The sequence below is a fragment of the Corvus hawaiiensis genome, chromosome 20, assembly GCF_020740725.1.
Source record: "Corvus hawaiiensis isolate bCorHaw1 chromosome 20, bCorHaw1.pri.cur, whole genome shotgun sequence".
In the NCBI taxonomy this organism is placed as follows: domain Eukaryota; kingdom Metazoa; phylum Chordata; class Aves; order Passeriformes; family Corvidae; genus Corvus; species Corvus hawaiiensis.
The window spans coordinates 5,971,248-5,994,454 of NC_063232.1; the positions used below are offsets into that span (position 1 = coordinate 5,971,248).

The window sequence follows — 23,207 nt, forward strand, 5'->3', positions numbered from 1 at the left end:
TCACTAACATAATCCTAAATGTGTGGATCTCCTTCCTTCTCATCAAATCCTGCATGTTCTTGGCTTGTAAACAGCTCATATGGCAAAGACTGTCTCTCTTTTGGGGGAGGCCAAAATCATCAAAGCTTTGCTGCTTTTACAAAGAGACTGAGGTTGTTGTAGGAGTAAATCCTGGATCTAACCCCAGCAGGGCAAAAAGTTACCAAAAGCTCTTTTGTGTGTCTACCTTGAAACATTCTGTGGTGTGTTAATTAATGCTGTGAGGATCCCACAGTGCTGATGGGGTTGGTTTTTTTTTGTTTCTAGAGCGCCAAGTCTTCCTTGCAACATGGAAGGATATTCCAAATGAAAATGAGCTTCAGTTCCAGATTAAAGAATGTCACCTGAATGCTGGTGAGTAGCTTCATTCTGCCATGCTGAGAGCACTTTTGATGCATGGCCATTAAGCCTCACCTTATTAATATCACCTTAGTAAAATAAACTAGTGGCTAATGAAGAGATAAGCGTTGCACTTTTGAATAGAGCAGCCTGGGATCCTAGGGCTTGTTTCAGTCAAAAACTTCAGCTGGCTCCCCATAAAAGCACATCTGAAATCCCAAGTCTTTGATTTGACCGATCCATTTCTTCCTTTCACTCTGGACCTTGTATTCTTGCTTTCCCTTTTATACTTTGCTTCCCTGCAAAGCTGCTCTTTAAATAGAGCTGAATACGGTGTTGGGGCTGTTCAGCAGCCCTGTCCTGCTGCTGTGAGTTTTGAACAAAGTGTTCTAGCCCTACTGCATCACACTGGGCCACTCACTTCACCTTTTGGCAGCTTCTTTCCTCTTTCTGTCATGGAAGGTCAACCCTCCAGACACTGCAGGGTGTTGGGAGGACAGGCCATATGGGAAGGGTCTGTTGTTAGCTGAGATATTGATGCATTTCGATGGTGTTTGGTCCTGTTCAGTTTGTTTGGCCATGGAGTTGCCTCTGTGAGCATCTTGTACGTGTGACCTTACTACTGCTGAAGGATAAGGGGAGTGTAAAAGAATGGAATGGGACCAGCGTAGCAGCTCTGCTCCTGTTCAAGAGGTTCTGGACAGGAGCCAGGTGATTCTACCAAAAGCTGCTCTGTTTCACAGAAGAAAGAAGTGTCCCTATTGATTACCAACCCTGTAACCTTTTTATTCTCTCATGCCTGCTATTACACAATGAACACCCTCATGCTTCAATAGCAGACAGAAACCACGGGTCTCTTTGTACTCATAATTATGACTGTTTTGGAATACAAAGGATAGAGCACACAAGAGGAGGGGAGAAAATAGCAGCTGTTGGACCTTATGACTTGATTTCACTGTGGGGTTTCAAACGAGAACAACCTCTGTGCCTTCCCCAGTCCTCCCTCTGCTCCTGACCGAGCTTGGCATCGCCTCTCCCCTGCACTGCAGAGCTGCTGCTGCTGCTGCTGGTGCCTTCTGCCCTGCCTCTTTGTCTCCAGCCAGAAACACTGGAAGCTGCTCAGTTTGGTGTTGAGGTGCTGGCTAGCAGGGGACAGGGTTGGGAAAGAGAGAGGAGGATGGCTGGGAAGATTGGCAGTCCTGCAGCCTGGCCTGGCCCCCTCCTCCCTCTGGAAGAAAATGTTATGAAACTTGGAGTGACAGAATGCTCCCCATTCCAAGAGGGTTTGCCAGCTCAGGGCCAGACTGCTCACCCAGGCCTGGGATGCTCAGAGGAGAACGAGTTACCAGCTCTTAGGGAGAGGAGGGAACACCAGGCAGTTCCTCTGCAGTGGGATCTGCAGCCTTTTCCAGGGAAGAGCGTGGCTGCAGAGCCTCTCCAGAGCACGATCCATCCCTCAGGATGCTCAGGGCAGTGCAGGATCTGCCAGGATCTGCCAGGACCTGCCAGCTTCTTTGGCTTGTGCATTGCAGAAAGTGGGTCACGCCTCACAAACAGATTCCAAACACTTCCATCCACCGAGGCTTCTGTTTCTGTGTTTCCACTGCTGACACCTCCTCCCTCTTGCAACTCTTCCTTGACCACCTGGGCTTGGGCATGGAGCTGGCCAAGAGCTTGCAGGAGGGAAAACCAGGAAAATCTTGTGTGCTTGCCTTAGTCCCTTGGTTTTTAATCTACCAGTGCAACCCTGACTCAGCCTGCTCACCTTGATTACAGGCGGTAACCTCCTCTAGCTCAGACTGTCCTAAGGGCAACAAGCCTTGCCTGCAGAAGGGTCAGCCAAATCCAAAACCCATGGAGTGCTGGGATTCCAGCATCCTCAGGGGTGGTGACTTCTCACAGCCTGGCAAGTGAGACACAGCAGGGCAGAGGCAGAGTGGGCTGGATGAAATCTGGCAGGAGCTGAATCCATCTTATTTCTAGTTTACACCAGAGCAAGGGTGTGTGCCTGGCCATGTGCCTCAGCAGGGTGATAATTTTTCAAGATTCACAATCTTGATTGTTTAAATCCAGTGAAAATACGCTTAAGACACCTCCTTTCTTCTAAGAAGAGCAAGTCTGGATATAAAATCCTTAGAAACTTGATCCTTGTGGAGGAAGGGCTGGTTCCTGTTCCAAAGACTCTCCTGTAGGAGATGTGTAACCACAATAAAGCTCTCGATTTGGGCTGTCAGTGGTTGTGGTGTTCATTGCAGCTTTGCAATGCCCTCGTGGCTGAGCTGTACAAAACCCTGCAGATTCCAGCAGCTCCTCACCAAACCTGAGGAGACGCTGGGTTTGTGCAACCTTCCAGCACAGGGAACAGCTCCGGAGCACCCTGGCTCCACAGAGTGAGTCCTTATCCCCAGTCCTTATCCCTGCTGGGATCTGCTGGGATCAGTCATTCATTCCTAGGTTGGGCCCACCCACCCGGTGGTGAGTGCTCAGGGACACCATTCATGCCTCAGCCTCACTGATCCCAGCCCAGTGACGCGAGTGGAGCTGGAGCTAAAAATACCTCTGCTCCCAGTGCTGTGCCCTAACACAGCTCCAGCAGCCACTTGGAGCTGTGTGGAGCAGCTGTGCTGGGGGAGGCTGGTCAGGAATGTGATCCCTGGCTTTCCTTCTCCCAGCTTTTCCTTCTCCCAGCTGCAAACAGCCTTTGCTTTCCCGAGTTCTCACATCTTTGCTGTGTTTCAGTGGGGCTGAAGTTTAGTGCTGACATCCTGGAGGCCCTACAGAGCAGCCAAGCAGGGCATGCAGCTCTTCCTCAGTGGAGAAACTGAAATTGGAATTTCTTTTTCTCTAAACACCCAGCACATAGTCCCTATTTAGCTTTTAAAGGCAGGAGACTTGGGAGATGCTGCAAGGAAGATGCAGGCAGGGGGACCCACTTGAGGCTTTCTAGAAAGTGTCTGGGCCGAGACAGGATTAATCAAGGAGGTGAAAAATAAGGAAATGAAGGTGAAAATGAAGAGTACACAGGGATTTGGAACTGGGGCATTACAAGAGTGAATGGCAAAGAGGGGTGATGAAGAAGCTGATGTTTAATTTGACGTGACAGTAGCTGTGTGCAACCAAGAGGTTGGGATGTGCCTGGGAGGTGTAAGAAATGAGGAGAGGGAGAGGCTGGAGAAGAGCAGGAAAGAGCCAAGATGCTGCTGTGAGCCCCTGGGTGGAACTGGCTCTGAAGTGAGTTACCTTGGAACAGGGGTTTGTTGGGGGCTGGGATTTTATCTATCAAAAAAGCAGCTTGTGAGTTTCTTGTACGGCCAGAGCTGTTTGTCACCGTGCAACAGTCACCTCACAGCACCTCCTGTGCAAACTGCAGACTTCTCCCCAGGTTATTGCTTTTCTTCCTTCAAACAAAAAGGAGATAAACACAGGCAGGCAGCTCAGAAGCTTCTGTGGGAGTCTGTGCTCGCAGGCCTTTGTAGGTAAAAGATCCATCCTGTGCCCACAAGGCAAGCTAAATAGGATTGATTTGAGCTTTGGTGGCTCGCATGGATGGCAAAAAAACCTCCTGTCCCTGGCAGCTCACCCCAAAACAGTGCACAGAACAACCAGAGAGTCTTGGCTGCTGCAGGTAGCCCAGAGCATGGCAAGTGAAGCCAAGGATAAGGTGCCATGCTGTGGGATGAGGAGCAGGTACCCTTAAGTGGTCTGATCTGTGTCTGTACCATCTTTGCTTCCAAAAGAAGCAAATCCTGGACCTTTGAAGGTATTCCCACCGTTCCCAGTGAGTCAGGGGGAGATGAGTGCTTCATTCTGGGTTTGGGGGGCTCAGGTTCCCAGCAGTCAGAGATGGACCTGGCCTGAGGCTGTTCCTGGGGGCTGCAGCTCTGTGGATGTGGAGGAACAAGTTTCTCTGGAGCTGTGTCATGGGGCCAAGGTGTGCTTAGGATGCCCTGCACATCTTGAATTCATTAGAGCTGTTTCATGCTTCAGCCTCTTAGGAAGAGGTTGGGATAGTTCCCTGGAGAAAACCTCATTCAGAAATAATGAAAACACAAGGTCATGGTTATAGCCCAGCATTCTCATGTCTCATGAATCCAGTGCTAAATTAATTGATTTGGGGGATTTTAAATGAAAACACAAGAATCTAGTGCATGATTCCTTAACTGTTACAGCTCAAATATTCTGGGTGCTGCTGGTGCAACTGAGGTTTCCCCCGTAACTGAGTGTGCACTAAAGCTCAGTTTGCCTTGTTTACACTGGGGTTTTTTTTTCCAACATGCTAAGTTTGACTAAATTCTAAAGGATCACTACATTAGGGTATGCAAATCAGATGAGCTAAATGTTTTTCTTTTTCCTAAACACTGCTTACCCAAACCCACAGAGTGAAAGAGGATGCGCTGACTTGCACATGGAGATTGCCTCCCGTTTAATGGCACTCAGTCAGTTGCTGTGCTGTTCAGCACAGGAATTTTGGGTTTATTTGCTTATTAGTGGCCCACAATTTGGTGTGAAACAGCAGCTTTTGTGATTAGAGTTGAACATGGCTTTATTGGTATGCAGTGGTCACTTTGTTTTTCTCCTCCAAGTAATTTGCTAATGCCAGAACAAAGAGAAATTGGATTTTTTTAATGAAACAAGCTGGGGGACAATCATACACAAGCTTGCCTGGTATGTTGGCTTTTTCTGCATGTGCAAATCTTGTACCTGATAGTCGAATAAATTACAGAACTGGTGCATATTCCATGTCTTGGAAATGAAGGTACTGTCATAACATTGCCCCAGGTACCTCCCCACTGGATCAGAATCTGCCCTTGGGATTTGAATGCAGTTCTTGGCTGGATGCTCAGAACCATTCAGGTGCTGCTAGAAATGGCACAGGGATGTTCTCAGCTACCACAACATAAAATATAGGCATTAAATTTTACTTTCTGATTGCTACAAAGCTCAGAAAAGGTGCATTGAGTTGTGCCTGTCCTTCATGCAAAGCCCAGGTGCTGATCTTGGCTCTCTGAGTTCAGATGTGAAGTTCTTAAGCTGGTGAGCAGAAGATTTAAGCACATCCTTTGCTTTACCCAGGAGAAAAATGCTGTTAAAAAGTACTGGGTCACTTCAGTGCAGAGGAGGAGACGACTTTCCTTGTGTGCCCATGTTTCCATGTGCACTGTTTGGTTGTGGGAGTGAAGTAAAGAATTCTGTTTAGAGAGGAAAATACAAGGAAAACAAACCAAAGGAACCAGCCCTGAAAGCTGGGCTGATGTCAGAGGCTTCCCTGGCCTCACTGATGGCCAAACCTCCCTGTGCCCTTCCCTTGTGCTTCAGGAGGGTTGTGAGAATAAACCTTGAGATCGAAGAAAGTCGCTGTGCAAGGCCAGGTGTGGCTTGTGCTGCTTTGCTGAAGGACTTGAGTGCTCTGGTTTGCAGAGTCCCCAGTCCCCAGAGTCACTGAGCCCTGCTCCTGCTTCCCTGGGCTCTGGGTGCCCGGGCTCAGCTCCCTGCTCCCAGCAAGATCTGCCTGGGTTTATTTTATTTTTTTTATTTATTTATTTTTAAAGGCTGTGCTGTCACATGGCATTAGCGGTCCTGCCTTCAGCCAGCCACAGCCTGCTACTGTTGCTTAGCAACTCTGATGATCTCCAAAATCCAAATTGCTGATACTCCAGAGCACAGGAGGGATGGGAGCTGCTACCTGGGGGGAGAGGGGGTCAGCTCTCACCAGGCCCCAAATCTGTGCTGGGAGAGAGGGCAGGAGCAAGCCAAACGTCAGCTCCAGCCTGCTCGCCATTGCTCTGGGTGTCTGGATGACCCAGAGCATCTTTTGGTGGGCCTTTTTGTGCTCTTCAGAGGGTAACTAAGGTCAGGGAAGCAGAAAATAGGCTTTCCTAGGGGTTGCCCTGCCTCACTTTCCCTCCCTGTATCCCCCTACAAGCACGTTCCTGCTCAGAAATCTGCCCCTCACCAGAGGCTGGGGATGTTTCCATTGCAAGAGGAGCCATTGCACAAAGATTTTGGCGTAAGAGCAGCTGCTCTCAGCTGCTCACCTGCTGAGCTCCCCAAACACAGCTCCCCTGCTCTGCCATCTCACCCTGTAATGGGGTAGCAGCCTCACAGCTGCCAAAATTTCAGCTTCTCATTCCAATCCTGCATCCCTGCTCCTCAGGGAATGCCTTTACTCTGACAGCATCTCCCAGCAGACGGGAAATTGCTGTGGCAGGTGTCAGGGTTGCTGGAGAAAGTCCTTGCCAGTAGTTCCACCTTCAGGATACACATCCAGAGGACTGAGATTTAACCACAGCCTGTCAAAATTGGGCAAACAAAATCCCATTTAATACCAGACAAGGATGTGCTCTCTGAGCCAGTGCCTGTGTTGGACACTGTGCCTTCCCAAAGGCCTGGAGGCTGCTGTTGCTGGCTTGGGAGCATGAGGATCTGGGAATTGGGGTTTCCTTCCTGGTGGGTGATGTCCTTGCAGCATGGATTAATCCCAGCCATGCTCCCTGTGAGCAGGGGACCTCTCTGCACTGCCCATTTCCTAAGTCTGGCTGAGTTTGTTGTGGAGAGGAGGAGTATGGGTGGGAGGAGGAGACAGGGAATGAGGGGTTTTAAGCAAAAGATCTCATTAGTTACATATATCTGCCAGTTTCCATAGTAACTGGGGAAGAGAGGAAACCTAAATCTGAGTGTGTCTGGGTAGCTGGATGCCTGAACCATCCTCGACCTGCAGAGAGCTGCTCTGAAGCCTGGGGAGCAAAGGAGTGCAGCAAAGGGTCCGGGCTGCCCTGGGGAGAGGCAGTGGATCCAAGTGTCTGCATCAGGGGCTGGATTTGTAGGGCCCTTTGTTTCCTCCTCTCACCATTGCCTGGTGCATGAACAGGCTCTGCTGTCCTCTCTCTAATCCCTCTGTGCACCAGCACACACTGGTGTCCATTCTCAAATCCAGCACTGGTGGATCTCTGTGTCTGTAGGTGCAGGGATGGATCAGAGCTGCAGGGTCACTTCCTGCTGCCTCCCTGCTGCTGTCCTGCTCCCTGTGCTCCTTGACATGGATCCCACATTTCCAGTCTCTGGGCTTTCTGTGCAAGTTGGTTTAAGGCTGTTTCTCTCCCTCATTTTTTGTCAGTAGTGCTCAACCTGCTCTGAATGACCCAGCACAGATCAAGTGTTCCACCTGCCCCAGCAGGGAGTTAAATTTCTCCTGTTGGGCACCAGCAATGGGAATTTGCCAGTGATGCTTATCAGGTGTGGAATCTTCCACCCAAAGTGTGACTGTGCCCCTTAACAGGCATCCACAGCCTGATACTTGCTTTGCTTTGTACTGAGACACCCCTTGGCATCCAAGGGCTGCTGGTTTGGGTCCTGGTGTTCTGTGTATTTGCCTCTGCTCTGGTCTCCTCGAGAAGTTCCTTGGAAATAATGTGTGTGACAACACCACCCACCCAGGTGTGCAGGTGAAATCACACCTCAGCTGCGAGGACTGAGGTCAGGCTGTGTGTTAAAGCTGTACCACAGCCCTGTGATGTCTAGAGACAGAGTCGGGGGGGGGGGGGGGGGGTTACCCTTTAAAGTACTTGCTTTTTAAAAAAGGGAAAGGATTTTTACTACCTTGTAGGACACTGATTTGGCCAGAAGTGTCTGTGTGTGAGGGAAGTGGGAGGGAGCTCTCATGGTTGAGACAGGACCTCAGAACCTGAGCAAGCCTCAGGCTGTGATCTTTGCTCTTTTCCACCTTCACCTTTTGACTTTTTTGGGCTGCCTACAGCTGCTTGGGGGTTGTAGATAAAGCAAAGTCCTCTTCCCCTCTGAAAATCTCACCTTGATCAAGTCTTGAGTGACCCAGAGCAGTAAGTGAGAGCCCTGTAAAATGGGTAAATTCTCACCAAGAGACCACAGCCTGAAAGGAATGAGGTGGGTCCATGGAGAGAACCAGAATTTTTTTCTCCTTGTGTGCTCCTTTCCCCAGGGAAAGAGCCAGCGTTTCCCTGTGCTCTTGCATCCTGGGAATGCTCCTCTGGGCTCTCCTGTCTCTGCAGATGATGGATCTGAACTAACAGATGTGTTTTTTCTCCCTTCCCCTCTGAAGACACTGTCTCCAGCAAACTGCAGAACAACAACGTCTACACCATTGCCAAGAGGAACGTGGAGGGGCAGGACATGCTCTACCAGTCCCTGAAGCTCACCAACGGCATCTGGATCCTGGCTGAGCTGCGCATCCAGCCCGGGAACCCCAACTACACGGTGAGGTGCCAGGGAGCAGAGGGCATGGCACAGCCTGGGCTCCTGCTGCCTCACCCCACACACCAAGCTGCTCCTCCCTGCTCTTCCTCCCTCCCTGCTCCCTCTCCTTTGAGGGAGGTGCTGTTAATTTGGCTGGGGGTGGTTAGCAATGCCTAACACGGGAGGAGTGAGGAACAGCAGAATTCCCCTGCTCTGTCACCAGTGAGCTGGGACAATGCCCGCCAGCAACGAGCAGCGACTTGCCAAGGTTACCCAGAGATAAAGCCAAGAGATATTAGCAAGGAAGCATTGCCAGGCTGCCCTTCCCCCTCTTATAGACAAAAAGAAATTTATGCCCCGCCGTGTTCCCGGCTGGCTGTGGCCCTGTGCTGGCATCAGCCCGTGGCTGGTGGGAAGGTGCTCTCTGTCCTGCCTCATGCACCCCCGTGACTCTTCTCTGTGACTTCACTGCCCTTCTGAGGGACCTGTGTGTCTCTGGTATTAGAGGATTTATCTCCTGTTGGAAGCTGTGCCAGGAGTTGCAAGAGAAGTCTGTGGTCTGGGGAGCGGCGGGGTGAATGTGAGCGTTGGAAGGTGATTTAAAGTGTTTGCACAAGGTTTGATGCTGCAAGCCTGGTCTCAGCCTGATCTTTGCTTTAGAGAGGAGTGACAGCCAAGTCTGTGTCCATCAGGACTGAGCAGCAGATCCTTAGAAGCCCTGGGGTTTAGTGCTGTGATGTACAGCTTGAGGACAAGCACAGGTCCCTTGTCTCAGTTTGGGACCATGTCCCCTTTCTTCCTGCCTGTGGGGCCACCTGCGTTTGCTGAGGAATTTGGGAACCCCACAGTGGGAGTTTGCTTTTGTTTTCCTCCTCCTGCTTGCAGCAAGCTCTGAAAGGGCAGTTTGGGGTTGGTGATGTAGAAAGCAGGAGAAATACTTTGTGTGATTGTCATCAGCCACGTCCAACCCATTCCCAGCTGCCTTTGTGGACATGGCAGGAAGCTCCTGCCTCCCTTTGCCCCAACAGTAACCTCTCCTCTCCTCTCCACAGCTCTCCCTGAAATGCCGAGCTCCAGAAGTGTCCCAGTACATCTACCAGGCCTACGATGCCATCTTGAAAAACTAACAGGAGATTGAGCCTGTGCCTCACCCTGCAGAAGGAGGGGGGAAAAAAGGGGTCCCCAGATCCTCCTTCACCACCAGCGCGGGGGAAAAGCACTCGTAACTGGAAGCAGCTGTATTCATGTGTAGGATTTCAGTCAAAGGCACTGATTAAACAAGGTAGCAATTAGTATCCACGTGCTAACGATGATAGGGAACAAACCCCTTTGGTATTTTTAGCGTCCATGGAGTTTCTAACCACTGCTTCAAACTACTCCCATGTCCCCCTCGTCCCTCACTCCTCCGTTCTCGTGGGCTTCTCTCCATTTTGTGCCAATGTTGAGTGTTTTCTAAATGGCTTTAGGTGTAGTTTCGATTTTGTAAAATAACTGCTCATTGGAAAAACACAAAAACACCGAGCAAAAACCACCCGTCCGCTCATTAAAACAAGGCAAAAGTGTCGAAAACCTAACACTGCACTTTATTTTATATTTTTATACTTTCTTTTTTTTTGAGTTTTTCTATTGTAATTGGCTTAAAGGGAAGGTGGTTCCAAGGAAGTCTTGGGAGCCCTGTTGGGCTCTTAACAGGGTGAGCACGGCCTCGGGGAATTAGGAACAGAGCCATCAGTTGGGTCTGAGGAGGGGGATGGAGCCCTAAAGAGGGGTTTTTATTAGTCTTGTGCTGGCAGACTCGCACTGCTTTGATGGTGTTCTCACTCCAGCCATCTCCCTGGCTCATGAGCTGCTGATTTGAGGAGTGAGGCTGCTTTTGTGTGGGGAGGAGCTGCAGGCCTGGGTAACAGGGCAGCAGTGGATGAAATGAAGGAAATGAGCCCTGTTCTTAGAGCAAAAGGCTCGTGCCAGAGCTCCAGGTGTGGTCTCTTCATCCTCACCCATCTGCAGCCCCTCTTCCTTCCCTTCTTTCCGTGCCTGCTGTGGCCAAGCTGCCTTCTCTGCCATCCCTGAGCTGTGCCCCCCTCTTGCAGCGCTGGCCCTAGCAGTTCCCAGGCTCATGGTGGCACATCCAAATGTGGCAATGCCACTTCCCTGCAGGTGTCAGCGAGGCCCCTACAGAGAGGGGCTGCTGCTGGCAGTGCCCCAGGATGCCAGGGGAGCAGAGTGGCTCTCCCTGTTCCCATGCTGTCCCCCAAAACCCAGGCTGGGGCATGGTGGGAGATGGTTTGGGCTTGGCAGCGTTTGCTCCCTGCCTGCCCGGGGCATTCAGCTTCCAACTGGGCTGAGTGGAGCAGGTCATGGAAGCGTTTCTCCCGTTGGCAGCTCCACTCTTTGTGCCCAGAGTCACAGTGATGACCCAGAGCCAGCCAGGGTCCTGCTCTGAGTCCCTGTCCTGAGCAGCCCCATGCCCTGGCCCCTCTTTTCCGACCTGTCCCTTAGGGCCAGGATTGTTTCCCTTCCACTCCATTGCTGTGGACTCGTCCTACTGCAACCACTCAGAGCTGCAGCAACAGCAGTGAAAGCAAAGCCTCTTGCATGTCCCTGCTCCATCCTTAGCTTCTCCTGCTTCATCCAAGCCCCAATCCAGAACAGCTTCTCCCTCCCCAGCATGCTTGAACATCTCCTCCCCAGCTAACAAAGCTCCTGCCTGTAGCAACCCCCATGTTGTCCTTTTGGATGCCGCTTTCCAAGTCAATAAATGTTTCACGGTGGGAGATCGTTCATCAGGGCTTTGGCACTGACTGCAGCCAAGAAACCAGTGCTGGGAAAAGGTCACAGTGTCCTGGGAGAAACTCCAGCAGGGCCCAGGAGCTGCACGACCCTGAGGAAGGTGGTGTCCCTGTGTAGGAACCCCTGTGCTCTGGCTGGGGGGAAAAAAGTGGGGCAGAGCTGGAGCAACCCAGCCCTTGAGCCCTGCCCACGTGTGCTGGGAGGTGATTTGCTCCAAGCCCTGCGGGTGTAGTGTAAAAATCATTAACAGAGCAATTAAGGAAGCACCAGTGGTGGCACTGAGCGCGATGCTGTGTCGGGGCAGGGAGGAGAGCGTAGCTTCGACGTGGGGAGGGGTTGCTGAGCACCCTCTTCTCTTGCCAAATTCCTTCCCAGCTTTCCGGGTGGGTGTCTCACCCCGGGGCAGAGCCGGGGCTCGTCGGTGCCGTTCCCTCCGCCCCTGCTCGTTCGAGTGTTGGCCGTTCGTGTTGCTCTTCAGGCTTTCTCTGCCCTCCGTGTCAATAAACTCATTTCCATGAGGCTCTGGCTGCGTGTGGCTCTGTGGGAATGGGGAGAGGAGGAGAGGAGCCATTCCCCTGATGCTGGCTCTGCCCATGGGAGCAGCAGGCTGAAGGCTGGATTTGGTGGGAGCGAGGCTGTTTGCTCACCAGGCTTCTTTTTCCACTACAGCACAGACCCCCCCCCCAAATTTGGGGTTTGCAGGGGGAGGAAGCAGCAAGTTTCCCTGGTCCTCCAACAGCTGCTTCTCCTCATCTCAAAGGGCAGCAGGGACACTCGGATGAGGAGCAGAAGATGGATGTTCCCGTTTAGCCCTTTTGGGGCCCCAGGTGGGCTGTGTGTGTAGCATGACCTGTTTTCCCTGAGGTGAAATGGTAAAATCCTGGGAGTCACTGATGTGTTTGGATCTCTCTGCACTGGTGCTGTTGTTTTCCAGAGGGCTTTGCCATCACTGGTCCCATCTCAAGCAAGGTGGGTTGGGCTGCAAAACCTCTGTAGCAGGGCAGAGGCAAGCTCAGGCAGCCCCAAAGTGGCCAGAAATGTAACAGAACAAGCAGCAGGTTAGGGGAGTGTTGCTCTGGAGCAGGGTAACTTTTTCCCTTACCCTGCCCAATCTTGGTTTAGCAGCACTTGGATTTTTGGGAAGTTCCATCCTCTGTGGAGGGCAGGTACCAGATCACCCCGTGTTGCCCTACACTGGGATGGTTTTGTGTTAGAAGGAGGTGCATGTGTCAAGTGACAGTGACAGGCTGGTTTGGGGTCACTGATCTGGCTGTCATGTCCCTTCATGCACCCCTGGTGTGCCTGGGATGGGAAGTGATCATCATTCCCTGCTGGGGGTGAGCCTGGAGCTGCATTTGGCCCAACGGGAACAGAGATGCTCAGGGTTCTGCCCTGTCAGCTGCTGTCTCTTCATGTCCTGTGGCAAAGGGAAAGGTTTCTTCCTCCCTCCCTGTTCTGCCAGAGGCCCCTCGAGAAGAAACTGGTCTTTGCTGCTGCTGCTGCTGCTGCTGTGGGTTTGCAGCCGCACTCGTGCCCTGTCACCAACCCCGGGCCGTGCTGTGCCTTGGGGGCTGGGTTTGCTTCGTCAGTAGCGTCACCCACGGGGCTCAGGGGACACAGATGCTGCTCCCTGAGCTGGGAACTGCCAGGGGGATTGGTCCCCACAGCCTTCCCTGTTCCTGAGGCCCACGCTGTGGCACAGGGACCTCCTGAGTTGGTCCTTGCTGCTCTGGCTGGAGCTGGGGCAGATCCTGCTGGGCTGGGTGGGTTCCCTAAAATCCCTGCTGCTCCCACTGGCCTCACACCCATCCTGCTCCGTGCCAGCGACAGCAGGTCCCTGACCCATGATGGGGTGTGGGCAGAGGCAGGGATTCAGGTGAGGATTTTGGATCTGGCTGAGGCAGGAGCTAACCACAGCCCCCCCGAGCCACCAGCTCTGCCTGTCTCCTGCTGCCACCTGCACACCAGGACAGGGGAGCTCTTGGATGGATGATTTTAGGTTTGCCTTGGACCCCTGTCACTGAGACTGGGATAAACCTCCCAGCCAGCAGGGATGTGCTGAGATCCAGCCCCACTCCCCTCCCCCCGGCTCCTCGTATATTAAATTTCACACATCAAACTGCAACTGAAGAGCATCTCGGAGGGAACTGCTAAAAATAGCCCCGAGGCTGGAGCCTGAATTGTGCAGGAGAGTTCATGTGCAGCCCGATCCCTGCGCTCTCCCCGAAACATTCCAGGGCTCGGGACTGCTTTGTGGCCATGTGGGGAAGGGAAGCAGCATCTAGAGCTGGTAATAACCCCAGGGACGCATAAATATTCCCCTGCTGCGACCATCGGGCAGCTCTGCAGGGAAATAACCCCCAGATCTCTGCCAGCACGGCTGTAACGTGGGGCACGGCGAAGGGGCTGTGACCCCCTTTGCCTGGTGCTGATGCCAGGGTGGCACAAAGGCTGTCCCACATTTGTCCCCCCCAGCCGTGGGGCTGTGTCTGGCGTCCTTTGTCCACCAGGAAGGATGTGGCTTTGTGTTTCCACTCGCACCCCCTCCTCACCCTGGAGAAGAGCCCGCGGAGATGATGTTTTTTCCCAGCCAAAGGTGCTGACGAGGCTGGGGGGAGCCCGGCCGAGCTGTCGCCGCTGCTCGGGCTCAGCTAAGCCCGTGTGGTCGCAGCCAGACCTTTGGAGACACCTCGGTGCTCGCTGGTGTCACAGTGACCCGGAGTGGGGCTCGGGGTGCAGGGAGTCCATCAGCAGCGCGTCCCGGGGCCCGGACCATGTTCCCGGAGGTGCAGCCAGCATCTTCCCTCTGTCCAGCACGCAGGTAAATGCTCCATGCGGGGTGACCCAAAAATGCAGACACTGCAACAGAAATGTCCCTCCTTTGGTGGCGCCTGCAACCAGCCCGGGCTCGGGGTGCCCCCCCGGGCACAGAGAAACCCCCAGCCCTGCCCGCGGGCCGGGGGCTGGCACAGGGGAGGTGAAGCGATGTGCCCAAGAGCACAGCGAACAGCGGCGTCGGAGGAGGGAAAGACTCCTTCAGAGGGGTCCTGCCCACCTCCCCCGAAGGAATCTGGCCCGGGGGGATCGTCCGGAGAGGGAACGAGAGCACCGATGCCGCTGGGCGCCGGGGAGGGAAGGGGCGACGGCGCTGCACCCAGCACACTGCAGGGGGGACATGGGAGGGTCTTTTCCCATCGGCGCCTCCCCAGAGCCCCGGGAGAAGCCGGCGTCTCTGCTGGATTCCTGCGGCTCGCTCTGGGCATTCCCTGCCTCCTTTTCCCGGTGCTGCCTCCTTCCTTCCCGGGCACTGCCCGCATCCCTCCTCGGGCATCCTCTGCATCCCTGCCTGGGCAGAGCCTCTTTCCCTCCCCGGCCGCTGCCTGCATCCCTGCCTGTGCTCTGCCTGCCTCCCTCCCTCCATCCCTCCCTCCATCCCTCCCCAGGCTCTGCCCGCCTCCCGCCTGGGCATCCCCGCCATCCCACCGGGCGCTGCCTCCATCCCTGCCCGGACACCGCCGGCCCCCCCGCCGTGCCCCGGCCGGGCTCCCCGCTCCCCGCCGCCGCCCCCCGGTGTCGCCGCGCCGGGCGGGGGCCGGGCCGGGCCGGGGCTCTGCAGCGGGGCCGCCCGCCCCGCGCCGGGCTCGCCGCATGGCTCCGCCGCCCGCCGGGGCGCCGCCGGCCCGGGCCGCCGCTGCCAGGTACGGGGGATCCGCCGGGAAGGGCAGGACGGGGAGGGGGTAAAGTTACGGCTGGGCAGGGCCGGGGTGGCCGGGATGAGGGGACAAGGGGGTCCCCAGTGAAAGTTGAGCGCCGGTGCTCCCCGCTCCCCTTCGCCCGCCGGCACGGCGGGTGCGGGTGTCGTCTCCCCCCCGGCATCCCCCGATCACCTCCAGCCCCAGCAACCCCGCGGGCAGGGGGTGTTGCGCTGCCCACGGCGGCCGGAGCATCCCCAGGAGGGTCGAGATGCGGGGTGCGGGGTGCGGGGGGCGGCATGCGGGGGGTGCGGGATGCGGGGGGTGCGGGATGTGGGGTGCGGGATGCCGCCGCCGCTCCCGCCCCACGGGGCTCAGGGGTCGCTCCTTCCAGTGCCCCCGGCGTGGCGGAGTGGCCAAGGTCGCAGCGGGGGCCGGAGCTCCCTTTGCTGGGAGCCCCCTGCGTGCCCCCGCCCGGCCCTGCAGCCCGCAGAGCCCGGCCTGGTGCTGAGCGCCCGGGGATCGCGGCTGGTCCCTGCTCCACTACCCCACCGTGGGGTGCCCCGAAGGGTCCCCCCGCTGCGCCTCAGTTTCCCCCGGTAGCTGCTTGTAGGGCCGGGGACCGTCAGGTCGGCCTCTGATGTTTTTGGGGGTGCACAGTCCCCGTGTGCCAGCACAGAGGGGGGTGAGGTTCTGGCGGAGGCACAGCGGGGTTCAGCCTGTGCCCCGGTTCCAGGGATCGCTGCGGGCACTGGCTTTCCAGTTGTGTCGCTCCATGACCCTCCGGCCCCGCAGAGGAGCTGGGGATGCTGCTGTGAGGAGGAAGGGTTTGTGGGGACGGGGCTGTCCCTGCAGCAGAGTGGCCCCCGGGACCTGCAGTGACAGTGCTGTCTGCTGGCGGAGAAAGTCCCTGGCAGGGTCGGGCCTGGGGGCTCCCGCAGCCTCCGTTTCCCTGCATTTGGCACAGAAATATTCCCACTGCCGGGGCTGGGGACAGCCAGCACCCCGGGGAACAGTGCCAGCAGCACAGGGGGACACGGTCCCCAGTCCTGGTGTGAAGGGGGTGAGGGTGGTGTGAGCCATGGCCCAGCTGAAGCGATCCCGGGAAGCTTGGCCACTCCAACACCCAGCAGTGGGAACGCCTGTGCCCAGGCTCCCCCTGGGGTAAATAATCTCCATCAGACAGGTGGAACAGGGTGTTTGAACGCGACACTTTCAGCTGCTGCCCTGCACTTTTGGGGATGGTTTTCAGGGAAAATGGACCAGAGCATCACAAATTGGTCAAAGGATCCACACTTTAGGATAAAGCAGAAGCTGCTTCCTAGAGATGAGAGCGAGTGAAAGTGGGACCCATCCCCTTGCCTTTGCTGTCCCCATCACAGCTCCTGCTCGGGAGCGCAGTACCAGCGGGTGTTTGGTCTCCTCAGACTCGGCTCCCACACCCCTGTGTGTGGGTTATCTCCCCGTGTCCCCCCACACGTGTGGCCCTGCGCCGGGGTCCCTGCGGCCTCAGCACACGTGGCGGCGGCTCTGGGCTCACCCTGTCAGCTGGATTGCAAATGAGTCCCCATCAAGTTAATTGCCCAGCCTCTCAAAGCCTGAAACGAAACATTCAAGCTGTCGCTCGCAGGCGCTGAGCGATCTCCTCCCGCCCGGCAAAAGGCAATTCCGGCTGTCCAAGCGGAGGGAAGATGGATTCCCCGGCTTGGGGCAGCACCGGGAAGGAGCAGCTGGTGACAGTGCCCGTGGGTCGAGTCCCCAGCACAGCCCCGGGCTGAGCAAACCCTGAGCCGCAGAGAGCCTTTCCTCGCTCTGGTACTGAAAGGGCTGAATGTGCCTGTGAGAACCTTCCTGGAATGAAGTTCACTCAAATCCTGGCTCTCCTTGGCTGCTGGGGTGGGAGTCTCCAAGGGGGACCTTGAGGTCCTGCAATGCCGAGGCATTGCCTCCTTGGGCACGTTGTCAGCTCCTGCTCCTCAGGGAAAGCTCCTGCTTGAAAAAATATCCCCTGAAGCAGCACCGGTGTAACTCCAGGGTGTCTCTCAGACCTGACCGCCTTCTCCTTGGCCTTGCAGTGACAGAGAGTCCCGGAGGGGAAATGCATCCTGAATGGGGCTGAGGCCCCCTGCTCGGGAATATGCAGCCTCGGCACCGCAGAGGCAGCACCAGGGCAGCGGCCGGCGCACGGCGGGATGGTGGCAACCTTCAAGATCGCCGTGCTGGGAGCCCAGGGCGTGGGCAAGAGTGCCATAGTCCGGCAGTTCCTGTACAACGAGTTCAGCGAGGTCTGTGTGCCCACCACGGCCCGCCGCGTCTACCTGCCCGCCGTCGTCATGAACGGCCACGTGCACGACCTGCAGATCATGGACTTTCCCCCCATCACCGCCTTCCCTGTCAACACCCTGCAGGTAGGGGGGCACCCGAGGGGGCCTCCACCTCTGCGGGTCTCCGGTGACCTCTGTGGGGTTTTGGCTGTTAAACTCTGCGGGGTTCCAGTTCTGCCTCTTCTGGGGATGATTCTCCCTCCACATCAGGGTTTGGTTGCTAAATGAGGGATTGTGTCCTCGTGGATGCTGGCTGAGCAGGTCCAGGGTGAAGTGTGTTTTAAAGTTTGGTGACAACAAACACAAGAGAGGTGGCATCCCAGTCCAAGGAGCGTGGCTCTGGCATTGCCCACAGCCACATCTAGCTGGGATCTTGGAGCACTGGGATCCAGTTCTGTGGCTGTCAGGGCCAAAACCAGAGCATTGGGGTGAAAAACAGGGGTTAATGGAGAGTCCCTGATGCACCCACTGCCCAAGCCAGGCAGAGCTTGTCCCCTCCTGGGGGTGGCCATCACCCCCTCCAGCATTGCCTGGGCTTGCTCTTGGAGTGCTGAACCCACCAGTTCCTCCTCTACCCCCTCAGGTGCTTCCAAAGCAGCCCCAAAAGGCAGTGTGGGGTTGGAAAGTGTTGCCACCAGTGCCCACCACTTCTGGATGGAGTTAATGGGGGAAAAGGGGATCTTAAGCTCATGCCATAGCCCCAGTCCTGGGGGCATAGCTGTGTCACCACTGTGGGGAAAGGAGCTGGAGGTCCCCAGCTATGGCTGTAGCCACACTGGAGGGCAGTGCCACCAGTGGGGACGATTCAATTAATTACAGTGTCCCCATGCCTGACGGGTCATGTAGTGCTCCAAGAGCCCCTGTGCCATCGGGCGGGGGGTGAAACGAGCACTCCAGAGGCGAGGAGAAGGTTTAAAAATTAATAGGTGAGTGCAGGGAACGAAAGGTCGGCGTGAGAAACAGCCCGAAATAGCAAAGGGTAATTTATTGACACGGCAGCCGGTGCTCACACACTCCATTAACTCCCTGCCTTGCTGCACTCCAGAGGAAGCGGCCGGTGGGAACAGATGGAGGTTTCCAGGGAAGAGAGGGTGAGCAGAGGGATGGCTCCGAGGGGAAAGGAAAGGGCTGTGGTGAGGAATACAACTCTGTCTGCCGGGAAACATCGCCGGGCTCAGCTCCGTGCCAGGAGAAGCATCCCTGCAGTGCTATCCTGGGAGAGGAGCAGGAGCCAGTGGCTCTCTGACATCCTGCTTCCGCAGTGCAACACTTCTCCAGCTCCAGCATCCCGGGAAACCTGCACTGCGTGAGGAAAACCATCCTGACATCGCAGCACCGGGGCAAGCTGCCCCCAGCATGGGGAAATGGCTGCAGTTTGTCCATGTCCCAGGTGTATCAGGACTCAGAGTAACCCGGAGGCTGCTGCTCCATCCTCCTGCATCTCTGAGCCTCAGGATCTCCCAGCATCTCCTCCCCTCGGTGGGCAGAGAGGGGCTGGGTCACTGCTCCCCCCCAGCTCCTTCCCGTGCTGCCCTCTGTGACGGAGATCAACCCACAACCCAGAATTCCCCTTTCCCCAGGTCCCTTTGGTCCCAGGTCCTCTTATTTTGGCTCATTTCGATGATCAACTCAGGAAGGGCTGATTCACGGTTCTGAAGGGGTTTGCTCGGGAAGAAGTGATGCTTTTCCTCCTTGGAGAACCTTTCTCCTTTCCAGAGGCCCTCAGGAGGGTTTTGCAGTGCTGCCTGCAGGGGCTAAGCCATTCCCAGTCCCACTGCTGGGATGGGAAAGTGCCTGGAAGTGAGGCAGATTTTCACTCTTACAGCACGGGAAAAAAAAATCCCATTGTTCCCAGAAACCCAAAAATTTCCTGACAGCATATATTTCTTACAGCTCCAGATTTTGGCTGTGGAGAGGCCACTTCTGCCTGCTTCTGCCCTGGATCCCCATCTTGCTCTCACAGACTCAGCTCCTGAGCAGCCTCTGCTCCTCTCTTGTCCCTATGTCCCCTCCAAACAGACCTGCTGTCACCTTCCCCCTCTGACCCACAGAGCTGCTGGTCCATCACCCTCAGACCTCAGATGGAGCTCAGCATCCTCCTCACCTGCCCTGCCCCAGAAACTAGAGTGCATCACTAATTAACACAGCTAATTAGCAGCTCTGGAGGATGAAGCTTTTACAGCCAGGGCAGGGGGCTGCATTGAGCCCCACTCCCAGCTGTAACCCTCACTCAGCAGTGGAACTGGGGCTGACAAATCCTGTTTCCTCTCCCCTGGGTTACCAAGGGGGATAAGGGATCTCTGGAGATGGGGGAATGGCTGAAGAGCTGTGGGGGCAGATACGGATGGGCCAGGGCAGAGCAGAGGTGGGTGCTGAGTGTCGGGGCTGGAGAATGTGCAGCCCCCTGCTTCCTGCTGGCACAGCAGCCTCCTTGGGGTGCCCATCCCCAGAGCAGGGCAGGGCAGGGCAGCACAGGGCATCCCCCCGGCATGGCAGCAGGGCTGAGCCAGGATTGATCCCTCTCTGCACCTTGCAGGAGTGGGCGGACGTGTGTTGCAGGGGGCTCCGGAGCGTCCATGCCTACATCCTGGTCTATGACATCTGTTGCTTTGACAGCTTCGAGTACATCAAAACCATCCGCCAGCAGATCCTGGAAACAAGGTAGGGATGGCTTTGGGATCGTGCATCCTGCCCTGCAGCTCCTGGAAGGGTGGTATAGCCCCATGGCTCCTGGCAAGGGGGTACAGCATCAACGGGGCACATCTTGGCACCAGAGATGAGGTATTAGACTGGCACAAAGCCCCTTTGCAGGGCTGGGAGCCCAAAAACCAAGAGAAGAGCAGGTGTGCCCTGTGGGTGAGCCCTGAGTGAGCAGCTGGAGATGGCATGAGCAGTGGCTGGCCATGGCGTCCTCCACTTGGCAAGCCACAGCCACGAGCCCATTTGGGATGGGTTGAGCTCTGCGGGCTGGTGGATTGTCACGCCGTGCCCTGTCCCCTTCCCTCCTCCAGGGTCATCGGCACCTCGGAGACGCCCATCATCATCGTGGGCAACAAGCGGGACCTGCAGCGGGGCCGGGTGATCCCGCGCTGGAACGTCTCCAACCTGGTGAAGAAGACGTGGAAGTGCGGCTACATCGAGTGCTCGGCCAAGTACAACTGGCACATCCTGCTGCTCTTCAGCGAGCTTCTCAAGAGCGTGGGCTGCGCCCGCTGCAAGCACGTCCACACCACCATCCGCTTCCAGGGCGCCCTGCGCAGGAACCGCTGCACCATCATGTGAGCCCCCCCTGCCCCGAGGGACCTGCCCACCCCCGGTGACCGCCAGCGGCTCCGCTCTCCTGGCGGTGGGAGCTGTGCTGGAGGCACCTTGGGGGATGCTTCCCCTGCGGTGACATTTGAGGACGGGGCACCTTGGGCAGGGCGATGCGGTGGCCAGGCTGGAGCAGAGGGGTGGCCAGGCTGCCTGGAGGTGGGGAGGGGTGAGGGAGGTCCTTGGCTAAACCCCTGAGCTCTCTCCAAGGCTCCAGGGGTTATATATGGCACTGGAGGGTGGAGGAGGTGCCTCAGAGGGTGCCCAGATTTTGGCTGTCGGTTCATCCTTGCCCGTTCCTGCCCAAGGGCAACGCTTGCTGCTGCCTGCCTGACCTCACCTGCCTCTGGAAGGGAATTATCCAGCACCTGTATCCTGGTGTTCTGGGGCTGGTTCCATCTCTGGGGCAAAGGGAAACAGGAGTCCCGTTTTTCCCCCTGTGGAGCTGGGATTTCTCCCTTTGGAAGCCAGAGCAGCCAGGTTACACGGGCTGTCTTTTGGCTCAATTGGGTCAGATTTCCAGGTGGAATTCCTGGATGAAAGCAAGAAAGGGGAAAAAAAATACTAAGTCCCAGTCCTGCCCCTGACATCCCCAGGATGCTGAGGGCTGCCTTCCCAGGGCTCTGAGCTCCCCTCCACTCCAGCACAGCCCGGGAAGGCTTCTCCTCCCCCCAGCCTGGGAACACCAAATAATCTGGGAACACTCCTTGCCGGGCAGGTCACCCCTCTGCTACCTCTCGTCCTGGGCTCAGCAGGTGACCGGCTTTGCACGGCTTCACCCCAAACCCCCGGGGTGTCCCGGGCAGGCGGGCAGCCCCTGTGCCACCGCAGCCACCAGCAGTGCCACCAGGTCCGGCCCCGCCGGGTTTCCCCACAGGGATGTCGCCTCCATCCCGGTGAGACACGGCTGTGGCAAGGCAGCCTCGGCAGCAATGGGGAGCTGGAGCAGCATTTCCAGTTGCATTCCTGGATTTTTTTTTCTCTCTGCCTATCCCTAATAGGAAAGTCAGCCCCACATTTTTATTTTTGAAATTATATTTTAATCTTTTGGTTTATTTTTGCACCAGACTTGCAGCTCCCCCGCACCCTGCCCTGCAGGGCGGGTGGCAAAGGAAATGGTGATGGGGTGGTGAAGGGCGAGCAAGAGGCCGAGGGGGTCGTGGTTTCTCCATGTGAGACACAGGGAAACACCATCCTCACCTCCTGAGGCAGGATCTGTGTCTGATCCATCCTCCAGCAAAACCATCTCCGTGATTCCTGCTGTAACAAGGAGCTGGAGGGATTCCTGCTCTGGGCAGCAAAGCAGGACACCCACCCCTCTCTCCCACCACAGCCAGGTGTCCATGGCCCAGCAGCTCCACCGTGCTCTTGGAAATGCTTCCCATTAAAGGCAACTCCAGCTGAGCTCCAGTGCCTCTCCCCACCCCATCCCTGCTCCAGGGCTGGGGGGACATCCTGCTCCTCCCTCCCTGTTTGGGGAATCAAACCCCTTGCTCCAAAATTTAGGGAAAAAAAAGGGAAAAAATTAGGAAAGGCGATGAGGGGACACGGGTCTGTCTCAGTGGCACTTGTCACCATCCCTGCCTTCATGGCAAACCCGGCTTCCCCATCCAAGCTCCTCCCATCAGGATTTATGAACACGTGTAAGTCCACTTATCGATCTCTGGCTAGAGCTTTATCCCTCCAAATTGTCTGAGAAGGAAATTCCTTGGTAAATGCTAATAATAAAGCATTTATGAAGTGCTCTGACGTACACATATCAACGACTAAGCCAATACATTGTTTGTTAAACCCTGTAGCCTGCAGTTTATAGCACAATTAGTTACAGGTTTTTATAGCATCTATTTAGTATTTTGAAGAAAAAAAAAACGAACAAAAAAGGTTATAAATATAATTGTTATATTCTATTGTACTTTATAGACAGAGGAAGTTATATTAGTAAAAATAACAACTCTCACTGCTTCGACAGCATTTCCCAGCTCCCGGGAAAACGAGGGCTACCAAGAGCTACTTTCCCAAGAGCCCAGGAAGGGATAGGTGGTGGTGGTGGCACGCTGGGTGCAGGCAGGGAATCCTAGGCAGGAAGATCCGATGTGTCCAGGCGCAGGGATCGGACACGGGAGCACGGCAGCAGCCACGAGCACCCCTACTCACACCTTACTACAGAGTTACCACTCACCCAACGCCACCCTGGCCCTGCTGAAAGCAACCTGGGCTGAGGACAGGCTGGGATGTCCCCACCACTGTGCCCAGGGCAGTGCCAGGTTTCTGCCCCGTGCTCGTGGAGGTGAAGCCTGGGTTCGGTTCGGCCCCACCAAGGATGCTTCCCTCTCCCTCTCCTCCTCCTCCTGCCCCAGTGAGCATCCCGGTTGCCTGGACTTGGCTTTCCTTTCCCCCCTGGACTTCTTGTCAGAAATTCCCGAGGTGTCTACACCGCCTGTGATGCCCTGCACCTCTTTCTTTGAAATTGAATTAAAAATCAGGTCTGTCCCCCTTGTTCCGT

General features: G+C 55.8%; 2 protein-coding genes across 7 annotated transcripts in view; both read left to right on the plus strand.

The window, feature by feature from the left end:
• The window catches only part of AP2B1 (adaptor related protein complex 2 subunit beta 1), a 77,869-nt gene extending 65,974 nt beyond the window's left edge, over nt 1–11,895 (plus strand). For all 4 annotated transcript variants that reach the window (XM_048324212.1, XM_048324209.1, XM_048324210.1 and 1 more), the window contains 3 exons: nt 307–393; nt 8,453–8,607; nt 9,639–11,895. In XM_048324212.1, coding sequence (XP_048180169.1) covers nt 307–393; nt 8,453–8,607; nt 9,639–9,713 — 317 coding nt within the window. In that variant the 3' untranslated portion in view covers nt 9,714–11,895. The remainder of the gene's footprint in view (nt 1–306; nt 394–8,452; nt 8,608–9,638) is intronic.
• A 1,672-nt stretch (nt 11,896–13,567) lies between these two features.
• RASL10B (RAS like family 10 member B) lies at nt 13,568–23,205 on the plus strand. Of its 3 annotated transcripts, none has more exons than XM_048324216.1 (4): nt 13,568–14,197; nt 17,144–17,476; nt 20,009–20,053; nt 20,404–23,205. In XM_048324216.1, exons 2-4 carry the CDS (start codon nt 17,261–17,263, stop codon nt 20,710–20,712), a joined length of 570 nt encoding a protein of 189 aa, XP_048180173.1. In that variant the 5' UTR covers nt 13,568–14,197; nt 17,144–17,260; the 3' UTR covers nt 20,713–23,205. The 3 variants fall into 3 exon arrangements, with proteins under 3 accessions (XP_048180173.1, XP_048180170.1, XP_048180172.1); XM_048324213.1 differs by having other exon boundaries at nt 13,582–14,197; nt 19,929–20,053; XM_048324215.1 differs by lacking the exon at nt 13,568–14,197 and adding an exon at nt 15,033–15,074 and having other exon boundaries at nt 19,929–20,053.
• The last annotated feature ends 2 nt before the right edge of the window (nt 23,206–23,207 follow it).